This window comes from Physeter macrocephalus, chromosome 4 (genome assembly GCF_002837175.3).
Source record: "Physeter macrocephalus isolate SW-GA chromosome 4, ASM283717v5, whole genome shotgun sequence".
In the NCBI taxonomy this organism is placed as follows: domain Eukaryota; kingdom Metazoa; phylum Chordata; class Mammalia; order Artiodactyla; family Physeteridae; genus Physeter; species Physeter macrocephalus.
In genome coordinates, this window is record NC_041217.1 from 119,665,856 (window position 1) to 119,685,466 (window position 19,611).

The 19,611-nt window shown below is 40.7% G+C and overlaps 1 protein-coding gene across 3 annotated transcripts in view; it reads right to left on the reverse strand.

Moving 5' to 3' along the window:
• Window positions 1-1,225: 1,225 nt before the first annotated feature.
• Window positions 1,226-19,611, reverse strand: part of TNNI3K (TNNI3 interacting kinase) — a 280,116-nt gene continuing 261,730 nt past the window's right edge. For all 3 annotated transcript variants that reach the window (XM_028489254.2, XM_028489256.1, XM_028489255.1), the window contains 2 exons: window positions 4,907-4,986; window positions 1,226-1,747 (listed from right to left, as the gene is read on the reverse strand). In XM_028489254.2, coding sequence (XP_028345055.1) covers window positions 1,671-1,747; window positions 4,907-4,986 — 157 coding nt within the window. In that variant the 3' untranslated portion in view covers window positions 1,226-1,670. The remainder of the gene's footprint in view (window positions 1,748-4,906; window positions 4,987-19,611) is intronic.

Consider the following 19,611-nt stretch of genomic DNA (forward strand, 5'->3'; position numbering starts at 1 on the left):
GTCCATGCCACTCTCTCACTTTGTCACAGCTTCCCCTTCCCTCTCCCCATATCCTCAAGTCCATTCTCTAGTAGGTCTGTGTCTTTATTCCCGTCTTACCCCTAGGTTCTTCATGACCTTTTTTTTTTGAAAAAGGATAAATTTAATTGGAAGTACCATGGTTTTCACTTCTACCTCTGGATTCGCATTGGGCTGTCGCCAAGCTCTTCAGAACATGTGGGGACTTTCAACTTTGCGACCACAGGTCATAAGGAAAGGCTCTGAAGGAATAGAGGGGGTGTTGCTCTTCTGATAGAAATTGCCCGCAAACAACATAATTTCTAATGGGTAGGGGAGAGGGGAGAATGGAGTAGCTTGCCACAGACATAGAAGGAGCGATCAGCACTCATTCAGCTCCGTTTGTCTATGAATCCACATTACTAAGGAGGAGGAGAAAGCCGTTTTGCCTAAATGCAGCCAGTCAGAGTCAGGCTCTATCTTCCTTTCATTCCTCTTCAGCCCCACTAATCTCAGGACTTAGGGCAGTGGTTCTCAACCTGGGGAGATTTTTGTCCCCCAGAGCACATTAAGAAAAGTCTGGAGACACTTTTGATTGATGTGACTTAGGGAGCTGTTACTGGCATCTGGAGGTGGAAGCCAGGAAGCTATTAAAAATCCCACAGTGCATAGGACGGCTCCCACAAAGAATTACTCCCTCTGATAGTTCTGAGATCCAGAAACCTTGATTTAGAGGATGCCCAATCTTCCTTTACTAATGTTATTTCCCTTACCAAGGTGAATAGCAGTAATTATAACACTGAATTTTCATGGTTTCCTGACTGTTTTTTCCAGGTCTATCTTTCAATGGCAAAACTATTTTGTTGGTGGAAGCATTCCTGTCTTCCTTGTTGGGAGTGTGGAGGGAAGTCTTCTCTTTTTCGGAAGGTAGCAGGTACCTCAACTATCCTCCCAGTGCACTGTGCCAGACCCTGGTATGAATGGCAGCTTTGCATGCATGGGTCGGTTTCATGACGGTACCGATGGCATTTGTGACACCTCGGTGCTGACAGCAACAGGTCACCCAAGCAGAGCACAGAGGTACCATGTAGAGAGGAGGCCAAATAATAAGTGTTATATTTTTGCAAGCTTCTTGATCTGAAGATCAATACTTATTTTTACCAATATATCTGAAAGAAAGGTGTACTCAGTAGAAGTCTTGTTGGAATGAAATACACTTCTGAGTCAATTTTGTATGTCACCAAAGAATCTTTAATCACAGAGCTGGACACTTTAAGTAACACAATGGGATAAGAAAATGAACAATATTCTAAGAAATCAAACGCATGACTCTCAAACACGTCTACTTAATTCAGTCTATGAAAACATAACAATTGTCAAGTCCCCGCCAACGACTAAGGCCCCATCTCCAACCAACAATATAAAATTATTTTTTCCTTTACAAAATTAAAAACAGTTCTTCAAATACATTCTGTGTTGGCTCTTTTGCATTTCATTCCTCAGTCACAACTCTAAAGCCCAACTTGTGGTGGGGTATTAAATAGGACCAGTATGAATAAGCCAATTTAAGGAGACCTTAGAGGGTAAAATATAAATGGAAGCAAGGCTGCCATGGTTGGAATTGTTGCTGTCAGTTTGGGGGAAAACTCTCCTTAGGTAAATGCAGAATGCTGTCAGCTGCTGTCCTCAAAGCTGCCACAATTCCGGCAAGAATGAAAATGCATCGGACTCATGGGATCAGACACGTAGCCTGCATCAGGAAAGAAGTTCAGCTGTTACTTATCGGCCTTTCAGCCCATCTCCCCATTCCTCTTAACCAGCCTCAGCCAGTGCAATGCACAGCTGCCAAGCAGCCTCTCCTGGCTCATGTGAACAGAGAGTTTGGACAAGAGTTGCTAACAAGCAATTGTAAAACAAAAGCAGAATTTACAATGAAAACAGAGAGCTGAGACCAGAGGAACATCAGTGATGGGTATCTGGCCAGGTGACATTTTGAATTTGGAGTAAAGAAGGGTACAGCTCATGAAGGTGATTTATCATGATGGCTAAAATTACGGGCTTCATGTCAGGCGAATCTGGGTTTAAGCCCTGCCTCCACTACTTACCAGTTCTGTGACTTTTGTTAACCTTTCTGAGCCTGTGTCTTCATTTGTAGAGGGGAGAAGTCATGAGGCTGGTAATGCACATAAGACAATTAGCACAGTGTCTGACACATAGTGAGTGCAAAGCCGTTGATGGCTGAAAAGGGAGGTGGAGATGGCAGTAGAGAAAGGGAAAGAGTATTCTCTATAACAGGCTGGCTCTGGTTGTTTTTTTTTTTTTTTCTATCTGAAAGTCCAATTTTTAAGTGTACTTTAGTGCTTAGGTCTGAATACTAGTGGCATTTGATGCTCATTGAAGCCATAGCCCTGGGTGTGTCCAGAGAATTGAGCTAGTGCCTCAGAATCTGGCCACAGTCCTAGAGAATGTAGGACGTGAGCAGGGAAGCAGTTACCTTTCCATTCCAAGTAGGGAAACCATTCATTGTTTCTGTGAAAATGGGCACATTTGTCAATAGCTAATGCTGCTTTTGCTCCCCTTTGATAGCTGAGTTTTCAGAACCAACTCAGCTATCCACATTTTCATTAAGACTTCTGGCAATATGCAGTTCGATGGGCATATTTATTTTCATAAGAAAGGTCTCTGTCAAAATCTCTTAGGCAGCACATATACTCTCCCGAGAGACAGCACCACTGCTGCCAAAGCTTCTGTGACCAGTCCTCTCCTGCTAGTGGGGCTGGCCCTGGCCAGCTGAGATTAGGTTAGGGGAAGCAGGATACACATTACTGAATCCTAATTCTGGGCAGACTAAAAATCTACACCTTAGAGTAAAAATATTTCCTTTCGTCCAGACTGAAACTGCAACTTCATCCCAGGCATAGGCAGATGCTTTAATAAGCTCGTAATCCTTTCATTACTATAATCAACCTTTTAATGTACCGCATGGGATTTTTCTGGCCTATGATGCTCCATGCCTCTCTCTCCATAGGACTCCAGTGGAAATCTGATTGTGAGCATCCGTCCTTCTAGCGTGGGAGGGCTCGCCTTCGGAGATGGGTAGCAAAACCAGCAGGGCATGGATGCTGACATTTATTATCGATACCATCATCACCAGAGTTGAAGGACAGACTCTGTGCAGTCACTCAGCTTAAGAGGGACCAAATTAAATTTGAACACAGGCTTTAAGGAAAGATTGAACCATGTCTACATGTTTTGTTACTTCAGGGTGAAAGGTCTCAAGTACAGTTAGGTACTTAATTTTATCTTCATTCTCTAGCCCTGTTCTGTGGGTGGGGAAGAAACAGTTCATAAGGTTGCTGTTATACCGCAACTAGTTTATGAAGTAGAAATGGAGGGCAATTAAAGAGTTCTTTCTTATACGATGCGATGTTCCTAGTGGGAGATATTGGATATATCTTTTTTGTCTCTTGGGACTGACACTCTATTCAAACATGCCAATGTTTTCTTCTACCCCGGGTACATATATGCCTAGGAAAACCCTACTTTTTTTTAATCATTGCGTCACTTTTGTCTAACTTCATTTTGAGGAATTCTGCTCAATGTCTTATCCCTTTAAGAAACAGATCGTTAAGAAATGCTTCATCTTGAAACTCCACCATGAAAGAAAAGACTTCTGGTCAAAGCACACATTTCAGAGGGTGCCCTCTATTTTGTGGTTGTGCAGTCACATCTGTAAAGGTTTGAAAAGACGATATTATATCTATAAAAAATGTGGTGATGTGACTCTTAGAGCACATTTTCCCCCGTTACTGGATTGGCCAATTATGTCGTAAAGCTGATGATAAAAAGCACTCGACTGCATTCTAGACACGTACTGGGAGTCGGAAGCACAAAGTTTCCTTTCTTTAGTGTTCCCAAGTAGTTTGTCGAATCTATCCAGAACAATTTTTTTCTTCGTTTCTTAGAGGCTTCCTATTGCCTTAGGTATGATACTCTGCAGCTGAGGTGCATTGGTGAGGAGTCTAAAGCTGCAGGGTCTATTGCCATCTATATCACAGAACCAGGCACACACCACCGAATTTATTCTTCCACAAACCCAGTCCTTGTAATAAATCTGATCTCTTTAATTGACATACATTTTTTCAGTCCTCCATATTGTCAAAGGAAGTTCCCATGAATAAATGAGGCCATTGTACTAAAATTCCAGTTAAGTGTAGAGCTTCTCAGGCTTAGAGGTGGGAGAAAGGACATCACAGGCCTGGCACATTTATATGGCAGCTGATAAGGGGGACTGCCTATCCTCTGGCTTCCAGGGGCGAGCACAGAGCTATGTTAATTATTTCAAAGAGCTTTATTAATTCTTTCTAAAATAGTCCTGTGCAAAACAGATCCCATCAATGATACCCTCACCTCCTCTCCAGCTTTTTGAGCGAGTAGCTGGGTTCACATTTTACCCTCCGGTACTTGCTAAAGAGGAAACACTCCTCTTTAGCACGGATATGATGTAACTGTGGAAATTCATCTCTTGTTTTCTCCTCCTCCCTACACCTGCACAATGTGGGACTTAGAGGTAGTAGACTCAATAAGGTGGAAACAAGGTGTTTGGAATGTCACGAGATGCAGGAGATTATTTTCAAAAAAGAGTTGTACTTTTTCCCATGGGCACACACACTCCCATATACTTCTACATACACTGACACACTTATGCACACATTATTAAATGCAAAGGTAACTGTAGACTTATACAAGACTTACAAGAGCAAAGTTTGCGCTTTTATAATATAATATTTTTAAAGTACCCTTCATCTCTACTTATTACAAAATAGAATCTTTTCTCCCTCATTATCAAACAGACATCACCTTCCTAGGGATAGTTCCCTTATTCAATCTGACGAATCTGTATACTTACCATATTTGTCAATGGGTGAGAACTGAAGACTTTTCTTCATGTCCTCCAAAGACAGGCCTTGAGAGGCACATTGTCCAGCACTGGAAAATTCCATGAGACACTGTGAAAACCACGGTGGTGATTTGCTAATAACATTTTTATAAAACAGAATTTATTCACTCAGCATAGATCCCAGAGAACTGGCAAAGTGGTACAATGGTATTTTTATCTTACTGGTGATTTGTTGGGGAAGCGTTCAGGACTATTTGGAACAAGTCATATCTAGGTGTGAGTCCTGGCTCTCCCAGGTAGGCTCCAATTCCTTGATGTGTAACCTTACACATGGTACCCTTTCTGAGCTTTAGTGTATTGATCTTTAAATTGGGAAAAGTACATAAATAATATGTAATTTGTTTTGATGATTAAATATAGCAAAAAAGAGTTGAATATCAAATCTGGATTAATATCCTTGCAAGCCTTGCTTAAAAGGAACTAATAGTCAGAACATTAGTATCTTAGTAATAATCAACAGAAATAAAACACATCCCAACAGTTATTGTTATTTTTATATTGTTATTATAATAGTAATTATAAGAGACAGTGATAATAGTATTTATTGCATGATTCCTATGTATTAAGCATTTACATATATCATTTCATTTACTCTTTATCACTATCTTATCATTACCAAATCATTTCTCTCATTTTCTAGATTAGAAACGGAGGCTGAGGCAACCAGGTAACTTGTTACACGGGTTTGGTAAATGGCTCATCTAGGATTCAAACCCAAGTCTTTCAGATTCTAAAGCCTGTACCTTTGTCCACTATTCAAATGGGAATTTCCTCACGATTCCTGGCTTTCATTAAGCCTTCTCTTTGCCAAACTTCTCCTACTCTATCATGTTGGTTAATGGGATCTCTTCCTTTCTACCTTTTCAGACTCAAACCTGAAGTTATCAAAGCCCTCACCCTAATATCTAGTCACATTTGTCAGTTAACGGTATAACTGTAATTCCTGTGGTATCCACCTCTCTCATCCATACTTTAGCATCCTCAGAGAGGCGACCTAGTTACCCCCCGAACAACCCCACATGTCCATAGCAGAACTCGTAACTCCCCCCGTTCCCAAGATAGTTCTCTCTAGCTCATTACAGGCACCACACCATTCAGTGGGTTCAAAATTCTTGGAGTCATCACTGGTACCTTTCTTCTTCCCATGTCTTGCACCTAATCCAAATCTTTTTAACTTTGCCTCCAAAATGTAACCCTAATCCATCCATCTCTCCTCCTTCAAGGTCTAGGCCATATAATCTCTTTCTTTTCTGGACCTCTGCAATTTGCCTCCTAATTGATTTTCCTGCTTTCACTTCTGTCCCCTTATAATCCATTCTCCATATATTACTCAGAGTGATCTTTTCAAAATATAAAACAGAGTAAGCCATTCACCTACTTAAAACATACTTAAAACCTTCCAATTGCTTCCCAGTTCATTTAAAATAAAACACAAATACTTTACCCTAACCTACAAGGTCCTGGCCCTGCTTACCTCTCCAACCTCGCTTTGTATCCCTCCCCATCTCTGCTAAGCACTTCTTTTGGCATTCTTTCTGTCCTTTGAACCTTCCACGCTCTTTCCCAATCCGGAGCTTTTGCATTTTTTAATTCTGCTTTTCTTCATAAACCCACATCCTGTTTTGCTGAACCCTTCCCCTGCCTTCCCCGTGACTGGCTCCTCTGTCATTCAGGCCTCAGTTGGAATGCCACCTGCTCAGAGAGGGCTTCCCTGGCCACCATTCAAAAGTGGCCATTCCCCTGCCAATGGTCCCTTTCTGTCATATCACATCGACCTATTTCTTTCTTTCAGGACTATATAAAATTATCTTGCTTATTCATCCATTTATTTCCATATTCTTTCAAACAATGAAATTGGAAGCCTTGTCTATCTTGTCTCCCTTATTCCTTGCTATATGCTTAGCACTCAGAACAGTGCTTGGCACATAGGAGAAGTTCAAAAATTGGTTTTTTAATGATTTAATTAATAGATCCCTAAAGGATGTCCTTCTCTTCAGTCACTCAATCCTCCTCTCCACAAGGTCTTCCTCTGACCAAAATCTGACCAGGCACTTCCCTGCTCCCCACTGCTGTTTCTCAGGCCAAACCTGCAAATCCAACCTTCTGCAATCCAAACCTCCTTGCATTCTGTGTATATCTTATAGTCTACAATTCCTCAATCCATTTTTTGTTTCTCCACATTCAAGCCACACTAATAAACATTGGCCTTTCCAAACATTCCTGAATTCTCCCTTCTCCATGGTTGTGGCCGAGCTGCTGCCGTGAATCTGCTTGGTGACATCTTATTTTTCCCTGACAGGAAATAGTTATGGTGTCATGGTTAAGAATGACAGTAAGCATTCTGGTGCAAGACTCCTTGAATTTGAAACTTCACTCCATCACTTACTAGCTCTATGACCTTTGGCAAATTATTTCACTGTTCTGCGCCTCAGTTTGTACAACTGTAAAATGGGAATTATAACAAGACTTAGCTTATAATGTTAATCAAGAGAATTAAAGGAATTAATAAGTTTAAAGTACTTTGAACAGTGCTGACATTTAGTAAGCACTCAATAAATGTTACCTAATTTTGTTACTTGTCAAGTTCCAACTCAGAGACAGCATTTCCTCAAAGTCCTCTTGGATACTCCCAGTCAGAATTCCATATCCTTCTAGTACTTTGCACTCCTAGCACAGTGCTTATCAGAGTCTGCCTTGGTGTAGAATGATCTGTATTTGTATACTAATACCCTACTAAACAGAATGCTCCTGCAGGTCAGAGATCCTAACACCTTTGGGTCTCCAATAGGACTTAGCTGGTACTTTGTAAATAGTTAAAATAATAAAGTTGTGTTAAATAAAGTTAAGTTATCACAAAACGTTCATTTTGAGTAGTTAGATTTTTCTAAACACTTACATGAATTCACATTGATTAATTCATTTAGCTGCCTTAAAAGTGACTACGTTTGGTCACTTTAAGCTATAAAGTGAAGATGTTGTTTCTTAGAGGAAAACAATGATTAAAAAGAAGTATTGACTGAAAGTGGGACATGGTGTGATCTCAATCAACATTAAATGGCAAATCACACGCAGTTCTGGGCAATATAATATCATTCAAGATATTCTTGAAAATAAAAATTACCCTACGAATTCCTATAACCTCTTTAGCACTCTAGCTCCTTTTAAGAAACGTGCCATAAGCAGTAGCCCTGGCAACAAGAAGACAATAGGGAATAAATATTTTATCATCAAAAAGGCTATCTGGTTTCCCATGAATAAAAGCCCATCTCCAAGGTACCTTATTTATTTAGTTGCTGAATGCAATTCAGGGGGACTTAACCTTCCTGCCCAAGAGATACCACACAGGCTGTCTCTGGCTGCTATTCTAGGATGACAGACAGATGGAAGCTAAGCACACCCAAGTCGAACAAAGCAGAAGAAACCAGACCCTGATCAGTGGAACTAGTTTACCTCAACCCACGGGTATCCAGACTTCAGCAGGAGTTTCACAGAAGCCCAGAGTTTAAGAGACACACCGGGACCTCTGTTTGCTGAAGTTGTGGTCAGTGAAAATAGGCATTTCCAGGATGCAGCTGCCCCATGAATTCAGTGAAAGTAAATGTGAACTAATGGCAGGTAAGGAAAACACTCAATTTTTCAGTGTTTCATACTCCTGGTCACCTAGGTAGCTTTCTTTATGCTAAAAGGATAATATATATCATATATAGGCATATATATGAATGATATATAATATTATAATGTAATTTTATGCATACCTTTTATGGGAATGGAATGAAAACTTTCTCTTTTAAAGAGAACAAGATAGTCTTTAGGTTAGTTTTTGCATACTACAACATTATATTGATATATCTGATTTTAGTGTTAAAAAAGTTTCAGTTATTTTAGGCTAAATAGTTCATATTAGCTCTGTGATGTATCTGTAAAGGTAAGCATAATCATCAGCCATTTTCTCTTACAAAGGTGCACTAGGGAATGAATAATTTATCTAGCATGACGAGCAGAACCAAAATTCAGAAATTATTTTTTGCTTCTCAATCCATGCTTTATGGGTGTAGACTACCTAGTAGATTGGCTGCTAATGAGGCCAGTTCAAACCCAAATCCAAAACACACAATTTGTATTTTTGTGTCTGCACACCATTCAGACTATGGCTTGTCAGCACAAAATAGTCTGTTTGCAGTCACTCATGTACTCTGAGCAAAGACAACAAGGACGTTCAAAACTAAAATATGAGGCTATGTTGGCTGAATTGAATGCAGAGATAGTGATGCTTATGACAAGCACGTTGAGCAAAAATATCATCCAATGAGAAGTAAATCAATATATATGGAAGATACAGAGGAACTGTGAAGAATGGGCAAAGTACTAGCAGATAGAATATACCCAAATATAGCTTCAGTTCTTCAAGGCAGGAGTTAGTTTACAAGCTAAACTGGTGGGTTAATGCACATAAGGGCAAAACTCCCAAAAGGAATATTAAAACAGAGTTTTTCTGTACATTTAAAAAATGTTCTGATTACTAGAAGCTAGCATGGCTTTAGTAAGAAAAAAATCATGCTAGATTTGCTTTATTTCTTTTTGGTAAGGATAAATTTAAAGGGGAAATCCATAGGTTAGAACATGGAGCTAGATTCAGATAATGGGCAGAGTTTCTCCTGATTGCCTTGTAAGTAACAAGGGGAGATCTGTGCCAGATGACAAGTGGGTAGATGGGATTGCCACTGGTTGAAAATTCAGAACCAATACAGATCTCAGATAGGTGACATTCCCCACAGGTTAAGTAGCGCCTTGGACATTGGGAATAGTTAAAACAAAATACGACATTTCCTAAAATTAGAATTGTCCAAAAATAGATTGAGATGTTCTAGAAGGAGGTACTGTCCCATCCCTGGACGTATTCAAGCTATGGCTGGAGCATCTGGTAGCGCAGGATGCTACAGAGGAATCCAAGTATCCATCTGGAGGTCACATGACCTCTATTTCTTACATTCTGTGATGCTTTAGAAGGTTTTCGGGAACCACATAGACTTTGTGAAACTAGTTTCGACGTGTTGGAAAGGCAGAGTGAGATTACACAGTTCCCACTTAGGCAGAAGATTTTTATCTGCCTTATCTGCACTGTCTGACATTTGGCCAGGGCTGAATGCCTGAGTCCCACACACATGCCACAGCATAGCTGGCTACACATTACCGCTCCTGCTCAAGCTGGTGTTTGTAGCTTTCTGTCTATATACATTTCATTTGATATAGTAACTGAACCATGCTAGTTGCCTGGAGGAACCATCTCCTTTAGTGCTTTATTTTTTCAAAAGAAGAACCACACTGCCATCTAAGATGAAGCAAAGGCAAGTGTGGAGAAATCACTTTCACATAAACCCATCCTTAAGGATTTGAATGACAGGTTGTTTAAGGCTGGTATTGGAAAATTCAGCGCTGCTTCACAAAGGTTTTTATATAAGATAAATTTGTAGAATACTCATGTTGAATGCCTGAGGGGTGGAGAAAAACCCTAAAACACTACGTCATCTCTTAATCCAGAAAGGTACATTGTTAAGGAAGGTCCACGAGGAAGGAAGAAAAATACTGTTTGAAGAGACTCCAGGGAATTTGAGTGCCATCTCTCCTGAGTGGTGGGAGCAGGCAGTGCCACAGTGAGTGCAAGTGGCCCCATTTAGAGCCTCAAAAGCAGCCAGTGTTGTGGCTTCCAAATGCTTTTGGTATTGAATCAGTGAATCATGGTTTGGGCTGTGGAATTTCATGAATTCTCAGAATATGTACTAGTGCCATAATTTCTTCTGACTGAATTACATTCCAAAGAAGACTTCAGATGGGCATACAGTCCAAACGAAACCGTTTTTTATCATGCTCTTCCAAGTGTGGCTTTTGCAGAGCTGGGGATTTTGATTTGGTGAATTACAGCAAGTGCATGTAGTCTACATGCAAGAGTGAAATTAAAACAACCAAATAAAAATAAAATGATCTAGAGCATTATCCTACCATAGTGATATAAAAATAATTTCTTATATTTGCAGAGGGCTTTATAGCTTGCACATACTTTTCTATCGATTAGCTTAAAGAATTTTTACAAAACCTCCATGAGGTGTCTGAGAAAGTATTAATTCCATGCAGGTGGAAAGTCAGGCTCAAGAAGTTTGAATAACCTGCATAAACTTAGAGAGCTAGCAAGAGGCAGAACCAGAACTTGATCAAAAGGTCTTTAGACTTCCAGTCCACGCTCTTTCTTCTAAAATACACTTCAGTTAACGGCAGCACATGTCAAACTGTTGTTGTGTTACCATGTGGAGAGCTCACTGAATTAGTCACGAGTTACAGAGTTTTGGACCCTTTGCATATAAAGATGATCAATAAATTCCTTATGGAGAAATATTCCTCATCATCATAGAGAAACCAGAATCAGCTTTCTTGTGTCTTGCTTTGTTAGACCTTCTAAAAAAATTATACTTTCCCCTATCTAACTATGGCTTTCCTGTCCCTGAGCAGTGATGTCAAAACGTGAGACACACATACCAAACTTTCTAAATGAGATGTTTATGATTCTCCCCAACTCTCTGAGCTGTGTAAGGTTTCCTAAGCTGCATGCATGGATTCATTTTCCTAAAACTGCCCTAAGTTGAACAGAAAACGATTAGGTTACCAGTGTGATTAAAGACTTCCGGCAAAATTTTCTTCCATTCAAGTTGTTCCAATTAGTTTTTATGCAGCTAAAAATGCTCTCGGGCTACCTGTAACCTGGAAGATTTAGCCGTTTGGACTTTGCATAAAACAACACCATCCAAGGCCTCACAGCTTTGCAAATATGCTTTGTGGTTTATTGGATCTTTCTGCTGTGTGTCCGAACGATGTTACCTGTGTAAGAATATTAGCATAAGGATCAGTGCCATATGCACCCTTATCCCCTTCTTCAAGAGGAATATATCCAAGTTAGGAGTCATTTCTTTCACTCAAAAGGAAACACAGACAGGTAATATTTAACCAGAATTTCAGGCCTTTGACACTACTCTAAAAGACTAATACAAAGAAAAGGTGGAGAAACAGCCTGCTGAGATCCCTAATAAAGGTATTTACACAAAGAAAATAAATGCCCTGCTGTAGAAAAGGCTACTCGACTCATCTGGCTGTTTTTGGCATTTAGCTGAAAACAAATAGGTCTATTTAAAACAGATCTGTCAGAAGGGATAAATGCCTTTCTACACTTTGCAATGTCTTTCTATGATGCACACATTTCCTCTGGCCTAAAGAGAAAGACGACATTTCTATTAGAAATGGAATCACCTTTGGCCTAACTTTGAAATAGTCCAGTCAGACTCTTATGAATAAACCTTTGTTAATTTATCAGCTAAATTCAACATATTTATTTATTCATGATTTCATCCTGGCTCTTTTCAAAACATTGTTTTGTCTTTGTCAATATTCCCTACTTGATAATGTCCTAAATTAAAACAAATTTATTGCACCCATTATAGTGAATGGGCAATGACCAAAGTATCTAATGGGGCCAGAGGTCAGTGCAAAGTATCTCTTTCAGGAAAATCAAACCCATCAGCTTTCTTTCAATGGCAAATGTCCCCAGGCTATAAAAGGACTGAAAGACTTGGCAATGGGTCATAGCTCTGTTTGAGCCATTAGGCAAATATCCAAGGTCTCAGCTCCCTTATTTTTAAAGGAAAAAGCAATTAGGCAAAGAATTATGAATAAGGAAAACTGCAGCGTGAACTGAAAGTGTGTGTTAATTCCTTGATGGCTCATAAATTTTTAATGTGCTCAACAGTAACCTAACAACACTACCACCTCTCAATTTACCTCTGCTTTAAACAGGTATAAACGAGTCAATTGTACAGTCCAGCAGGAGGTGGACTTCGCCCGCTAAGCTTAAACTGAGGAACATCCTTTAAATATAGCAGAATCTTTCTTATCCTTCATTGTCTGTACTCACTATTACCCAGAAGGGAATCTTGTTAAATTTTACAACTATGAGATCTTGGTAGCATGACAGTCATTAAGCCCACTCCTCATCCCTCTATTTTTCCACCTTCCATTTTACTGAGAAGCAAATTGAAGCCTTGTAAAGTGAAATAACGTATCCAAGTTCATAGACTAAGGTTATAGTAAAGTCAGGAATATAAGCTGGAGTTCTAAACTTCTAGTCTTCTTTGATGGCTTTTATTCTTATTTTTAAGTGAAAAGGGGAAACTACAATTTGTTGCATACCTGCTAGGCACTAGGAACTCAACTAGATGACTTACAAACCTTATTATCTTTGCTACACCTAACAACCCATTTTACACGCGAGGAAACCAAGGCTCAGAGAGTCTAAGTCTTGTCTAGGATCACCCAGCTGTAATTCAAACCTAGGCTAGGCAGTATCCAAATCTCCTGCTTTCCCCACTTAACCTTGTTGGCTCTAGAAGTGTTTCCCAAATTTACACCTATAATCTTGTCTCTCTCCCTCTCCGCATGGTTGTTCATCAAGCACAATGCCAGGTGCTGTGCTAAGTACTAGGGATACAGATATGAGTGTGATGGGCATGGACTCTACGCTTTGGGGTAAATAGAAATGTAGACATAGACAGGTAAACGTTAATGCCAGGGAACATGGTACATATTCTAAAGGGTACCCTCCCTACACAGAGGAAATGACATGACAGACAAGCAAGGGTTCCCAAGGGGGGAATTCTGGGGAAAGGACTGGGGTAGGGACATGTGCAAAGACCTAGGAAATTAAGTGGCCAAAGCAAATACGAATTTTTTTAAGTTTTCATTTTGAAGCAATCTCAAAAAGAGTTGCAACTATGGTATGTTTTTATCACCTGAAACTTTGGAGAGTAAATTGCCAATCTGATGCTCATAATCTCCCCAATACATTAGTGGATTCCTAAAATAAAGACATTCTCCTACATAAACACAATATAACCATTTCATTCCACTGTCAACTCTCAGACTCCATTCAAGTTTGTCAGTTATCTCAATAATGTTCTTTACAGCAAAAAGATCCAATTCAGAAAAACACAGTTATATTTCTTTAAGCTCCTTCAATCTGGAACAGTTCTCAGTTTCTACTTGAATCTCATGACATTTTGGAAGATGACAAGCCAGTTATTTTGCAGAATGTCCTTCATTTTGGCTTTATCTGAGGTTTACTAATAATTAAATTAAAATTATGCATCTTTGGTGAGAAGTATCACAGAAGTGATGCTGTATTCTTTTCATTGTATCTCATACATTTTATTTATCCCATTATTGTGCCATTAATTTTTTTTTTTTTTTTTTTTCCTGCATCGGCAGGCGGACTCTCAACCACTGTGCCACCAGGGAAGCCCTGTGCCATTAATTTTGATTACGTGATCAAGGTGGTGTCTGACAGGACTCTCCACTACAAAATTGCTCTTTTTCTCTTTGTAATTAATAAGTATTTTGTGGGGAGAGATCCTATATCTCAACCAAATTTCATTATCTTCATTTATTTATATCTGTATGGATTTAAAGTTGCTATTTCATTCAATGGATAATAATGTTATGGTCATTATTTATTTAAATGCTCAAATTATCTCATAGTTGACAAGCAGGAGCCCCCTCAAGCTGTCCCTTTGATATATACCCATCTTTGAGTGCCTCTTTATTTTCCGGCACAAGACGTTCCAGGCATATTTTATACATTCCTTGTCCCAGACTTGAAATCTGCCATTTCTCCAAAGTATCCTGTTTCCTTTTAGTGGAAGAGTATTTAGAAATCAAGATCCAGGTGCTTGGTATGCTCCCAGGTCCTCCCACTGAGCAGGCAGAGCTAGAGAACACACGTGTATATACACATGTGTAAACCCATTTAGACCTCTTCCTTGCCCTCAAATAATAAACTCACACTTATATCTCCAATTCAAATCATCACAGGGTCTCTCCTAGTTTTCTGCCTTCCCATACCTATAATGCCTTCTCTGACGATGAGAAACCTGGTTCCCATTATCCTTAATATCTTTACTTATTTGATCAGTGCCCCTGAATGTATAAATCTTTGGCGGCTGTTGCATGCCCCACCCCTCAATGCACACAGACACCCTCCTTTACCCCACGTGGGCTCCAACATCCCATACCCACTGTCGTGCCCACAAGGATGCCCTCCTTCCCATCTTGTGTTCTGACACCCTGTTCTGGGATATTCCCCACCTGGGTGCCCCAAGTGGATGCCCTCCTCACCCTGCTTGGATTCCAATCACTGGCACTGGACTGCCTACCTGCACTTATACCCTCACCGCTCTCATGCTCCAACTTCTTCACACCAGGTACCTTCCTGTGCAGATGCCCTTCTCGATCTGCACGGGACCACAGTGGCCACAACTTCCCTGCATCACTGTGCTTGGGCTCTGACACTCCATGGGGGACCACTGCTTCACTGTCCCCTCCCACGATTGCTCCCTCCCAGGCTTGCATTCCAATCTCCCAGGCCAGGTTGCTCTCCCATGTGGATGCCCTTCTCATCATACCTGGGCTCGAGCCCCTTGGCTGGGCGGCCCTAATCCCTGTGGAAACCCTGTCACCCTTCCACTCTGGCTTCTAACCTTTTGCCAGGCAGCTGCCATTCACCACTCTCACCATCCACCTGGACATTCTCCGCACCCTACCTGGACTCAGACATCCTGCTCCACCCGCATGGGGAAATTCACCTTGCGCAGCCCGGTCTAATGGCTTTGGCTATTAAACATTCAGGAAGGGAAGCGAGAGAAGAAGACTAACAAGGATGAACTTTTAAAAATATTAATCAGATCATGTCACGTTCCTGCTCAAAACCCCTCAGTGACTGTCCCGCACGTGGAAAACAACATCCAAGTGCCCTGCCCTTGCTTCATGGTCTGCCCTCTGCCTATCTGGGACTTCATCCTGTACCACTCTCCCCCTGCTCCCTACCCTCTGTCCACCACAGAGGCCTTCTATTCCTCTTCTTTGTTTCTGTCTTAGAAGCTCTGCATTTGCTTTTTAGCTCTGCTGAATGCTGTTTCCCAGGGTCTTCCTTGTGTTTGCCATTTAACCATCCCATCTAAACTAGCTTTCCAGTCATTCTTTACCCCATCAACCTGTTTTAATTGTTTGCATAGCACTTATCACCATCTCAGTTCTCTTGAATGTTTATTCATTGTTTGTCACCTGTATAGGTGGATACAGTACTCTGCTTATATGCCTGGCCTACTGGAGAAGTACCTTCAGATGTTTCTATACATGCTTATAGTTTCCTGTGTCTACCCTTAAGGGAGGGGGAGAGCTAATAGCTAATGCTCCTCCCCGTACCCAAATGACCCTAAATCAATGAGGAATAAGAGTTGTTGGATCAATACTCCAGCTTTCTTGCTGCTCACTGAGAAAATTCTGAGGCATGTTCTATACCCTCATTGGTTATAAGATGAGATTAAACCTCAATTACACACAGCAGTGACTTATGCATTAACGTGCCCCTTATTTATTTTCCTTCCTTCCCTTTCTTTCACTGTGCTTCTTGAGACCATGACTGAGAAAAGCAGTTTACACTCAGGTCTGTTTTTGGAGAGATGCAAACTAAGATGGCATGCCTCACCCAACTAGAATGCAAGTTGCATAGGGCAAGGACTAGTACGTTCTTGGGTATTTCTGTGTCTAGATCTTCAGTGCCTTAAACTGATTATCATGTACTACACACTCAATAAATAAGTATACAATGAATAATTGAATGAACGAATGATGATTCTTTCCTTGCAACTTCATCCATTTTTAACTTTGTTTGCTTACTTCTGATTCATGGGTCAACCTCCTTCCATTTCTTTAGCCACCACTCAAGGATAAGTTGTATTCCCCTGACAGTTCATGCATGAGAGCAGTGGGCTTTGCAGAAGGCTTCCTGTTCCTATTCCCTGCCCAGCCCATTCCACCCACCACATCATTGCCAGAAAATTCTAAGAATGATTCTCCATTATGATAGTCCTCATCCATTCGGTGGTTCTCAGTACTCTCCTACGGACTGGAAAGTGAAATGGAGGAAAACAGAGAGCCTCTGTTCAAAATTCACCTTTTTTGTGACAGAGTTGATGGCCATGTGGAAAGGAAGAATGAACCACAGTGGCCTCAGTGTTGCCCCAGCCATTTGCTCTGATCATTGGCACAGAATTTGTCTCACTGCATATTCACCTGATCCCCAAATGGACTGTGGATTCTTCATGGGGAAGGATGCTGCCGTATGAGTCTTTAACCCCCTGGGGCCTCACACAGCACTTGGCATTGATGAGTTGAAGTAAATGTGCTGACTTCTTGAAGGTACCCTTTATATTTTCCCTTGAGGAGATGAGTTTCCAATGTATGCGGTTTCAGAGCTATGTGACTTGGAAAAATTGGATTTTTTCTGTTTCTACAGCAGGGGTCAGAAAACTTTTCCTGTAAAGAGCCAGATACTAAATATTTTAGGCTTTGTAGACCACAACTATTGCAACTATTCAACAACTGCTGATGTTGTAGTACAAAAGCAGACATAGACAATATGTAAATAAGTAAGTATGACTGTGTTCTACTAAAACTCTACAAAAACAGGCAGGAAGTTGGATTTGGCTTGTGGGCCATAGTTTATTAACCTCTGCTTTAGAGCAATAGATAAACCCTATTTGTGTTGCTTCCCTAAGCTGCCTTCCACCTCTGGGCCAAACAACACAACCTCAGTGAAAGCAGGAATCCACTCATCTTTCATTTTAACAGTTTCTTTTGGAAGAGGGATAATCAAGACTAAAATACATGAGCTAATGGCAAAACAGAAAAAAGTATACAGTTTACAATTATTCAGTGCTTACTGTACATGTACAATTTGTATTCTCACTTACCCCTCATTGCAACCCTATGAAGAAGCGGATATTCTTACTGTCATCTTATAGAGGAGATATTTGAGGCTTGGAGAGATCAACTAACTCGTCCAAGGTCACAGTTTAGAAGTGATAGAACTTGAATTTGAACTCAGGTCCATCTGAGCCCAAGCTTTTAACCACTACTTTGTGATAATGGCCACTGGGTGGGTTTGTAAATAAAAATCATAAAACCAATTTTATTGATGCAAGATGAAAGCAGCAACTACATAGGCACCTACAGAGCAGTATGTATTCTTTTCCCCTTCTGGATTGAGGAAAGTTCAAAGGCCATCTTTGTTGATTTTACATCTCTAGGCTCTGTTGTATGAAGTCAGATCCCTGCAAGAAATTCCATGTTCCTTTGTTCTTTATGACAGGCCAGTCTGAATGGGAAGATTTTAAAACTCCCTAAACTCTTTGAACATGCAGAACATTGATCTTCACAAACCATTTGAAACACCCTAAGGAGGTTACAAAATTATAAGCAATGTTTTTTTTTTGTTTTGTTTTGTTTTAAGTGAATGTATACCAAACCTCTGGGACCTTTTGCCTCATCACACAACACCAAAGCTTTCCTGTCTTCCTCTGTGTATTCTTTGCTGTCAGACCCTGAATAACAAAACAGTATTAGGTTGCTAGGGTGCCTTGTTCTCATTGAAAAGCTCTCTCATGCCAGTAATATGGGGGCTCTTACCCTACTCTGGGTTGATGTGCTGTGATGCTTCTCTGAATCCTGGGGCAGCCCGGGGTTTGACAGTGCCTGCTGGGCCCACCAATGCCCCTGCCTTCTGTGTTGGCAGGAACATGACTGTGGATTCTCTAAGAAGTTCTCTGTGGCTGTCTGCACAGCTAGCCCTGCATGGCCATTTTCATATTGTTATTTATTGAGTCTTAATGTGTGGCACAGCCGACCCCATACGCCTGCGGTACAGGAACCGTGCTTTGTTATTTATTTCTGTCACCCTGGCATTTGGGGCCTGGCATAGAGTATGCTCTCAACACATATTTTAAACATGAATTTGGTGGAACTGAACTCCTGGTCATTTCTGTAGCTCCATCTCTCAGCCTCAGTGCTCTGTGCAGGTTGGCCAAGTGGTCAGGAGCCTAAGGTCTGAGTCAAACAGAGTAAGGTTTCCAATCCCAGCACCTCCCCTTCCTAGCTGTGGCCCTTGAGCAAGTAACTTAATCTTCCTGTGCCTCGCTTTCCTTCTGCACAACAGAGGATAATAATATAGTAACTACCACAGTCATAGGGTCTCTGTGTGCATTATATGATGATATGCATGTAAAGTAGGTAGAAGAATCCCTGACACACACCGCCCTCATTCTCATGAGCACTTCTGCCTATAGCATTCTTTCCTTCTCTTTTCCTGTTGGATAATGCTACTCAGCTTTCAGGCCTGGGCTTCCTCCTCCACAACACTTGGTTAGCTGCCCTCTTTGCTATGTTCTTTATCACATTTTCATCGTTGCTTTTTAAACTTGTCTGTCTCCCCTGGTACCTAGCTCACAGCCTGTGCTAAATAAAATATTTACTAAACAATTGTATGAATGAAAAGTAGATTTAAAAGAGAAAATTAATTGCAGCCACCGTGGAAAACAGTATGGAGGTTCCTTAAAAAACTACAAATAGAACTACATATGACCCCGCAATCCCACTACTGGGCATATACCCTGAGAAAACCATAATTCAGAAAGAGTCATGTACCAAAATGTTTATTGCAGCTCTATTTACGATAGCCAGGACATGGAAGCAAGCTAAGTGTCCATCAACAGATGAATGGATAA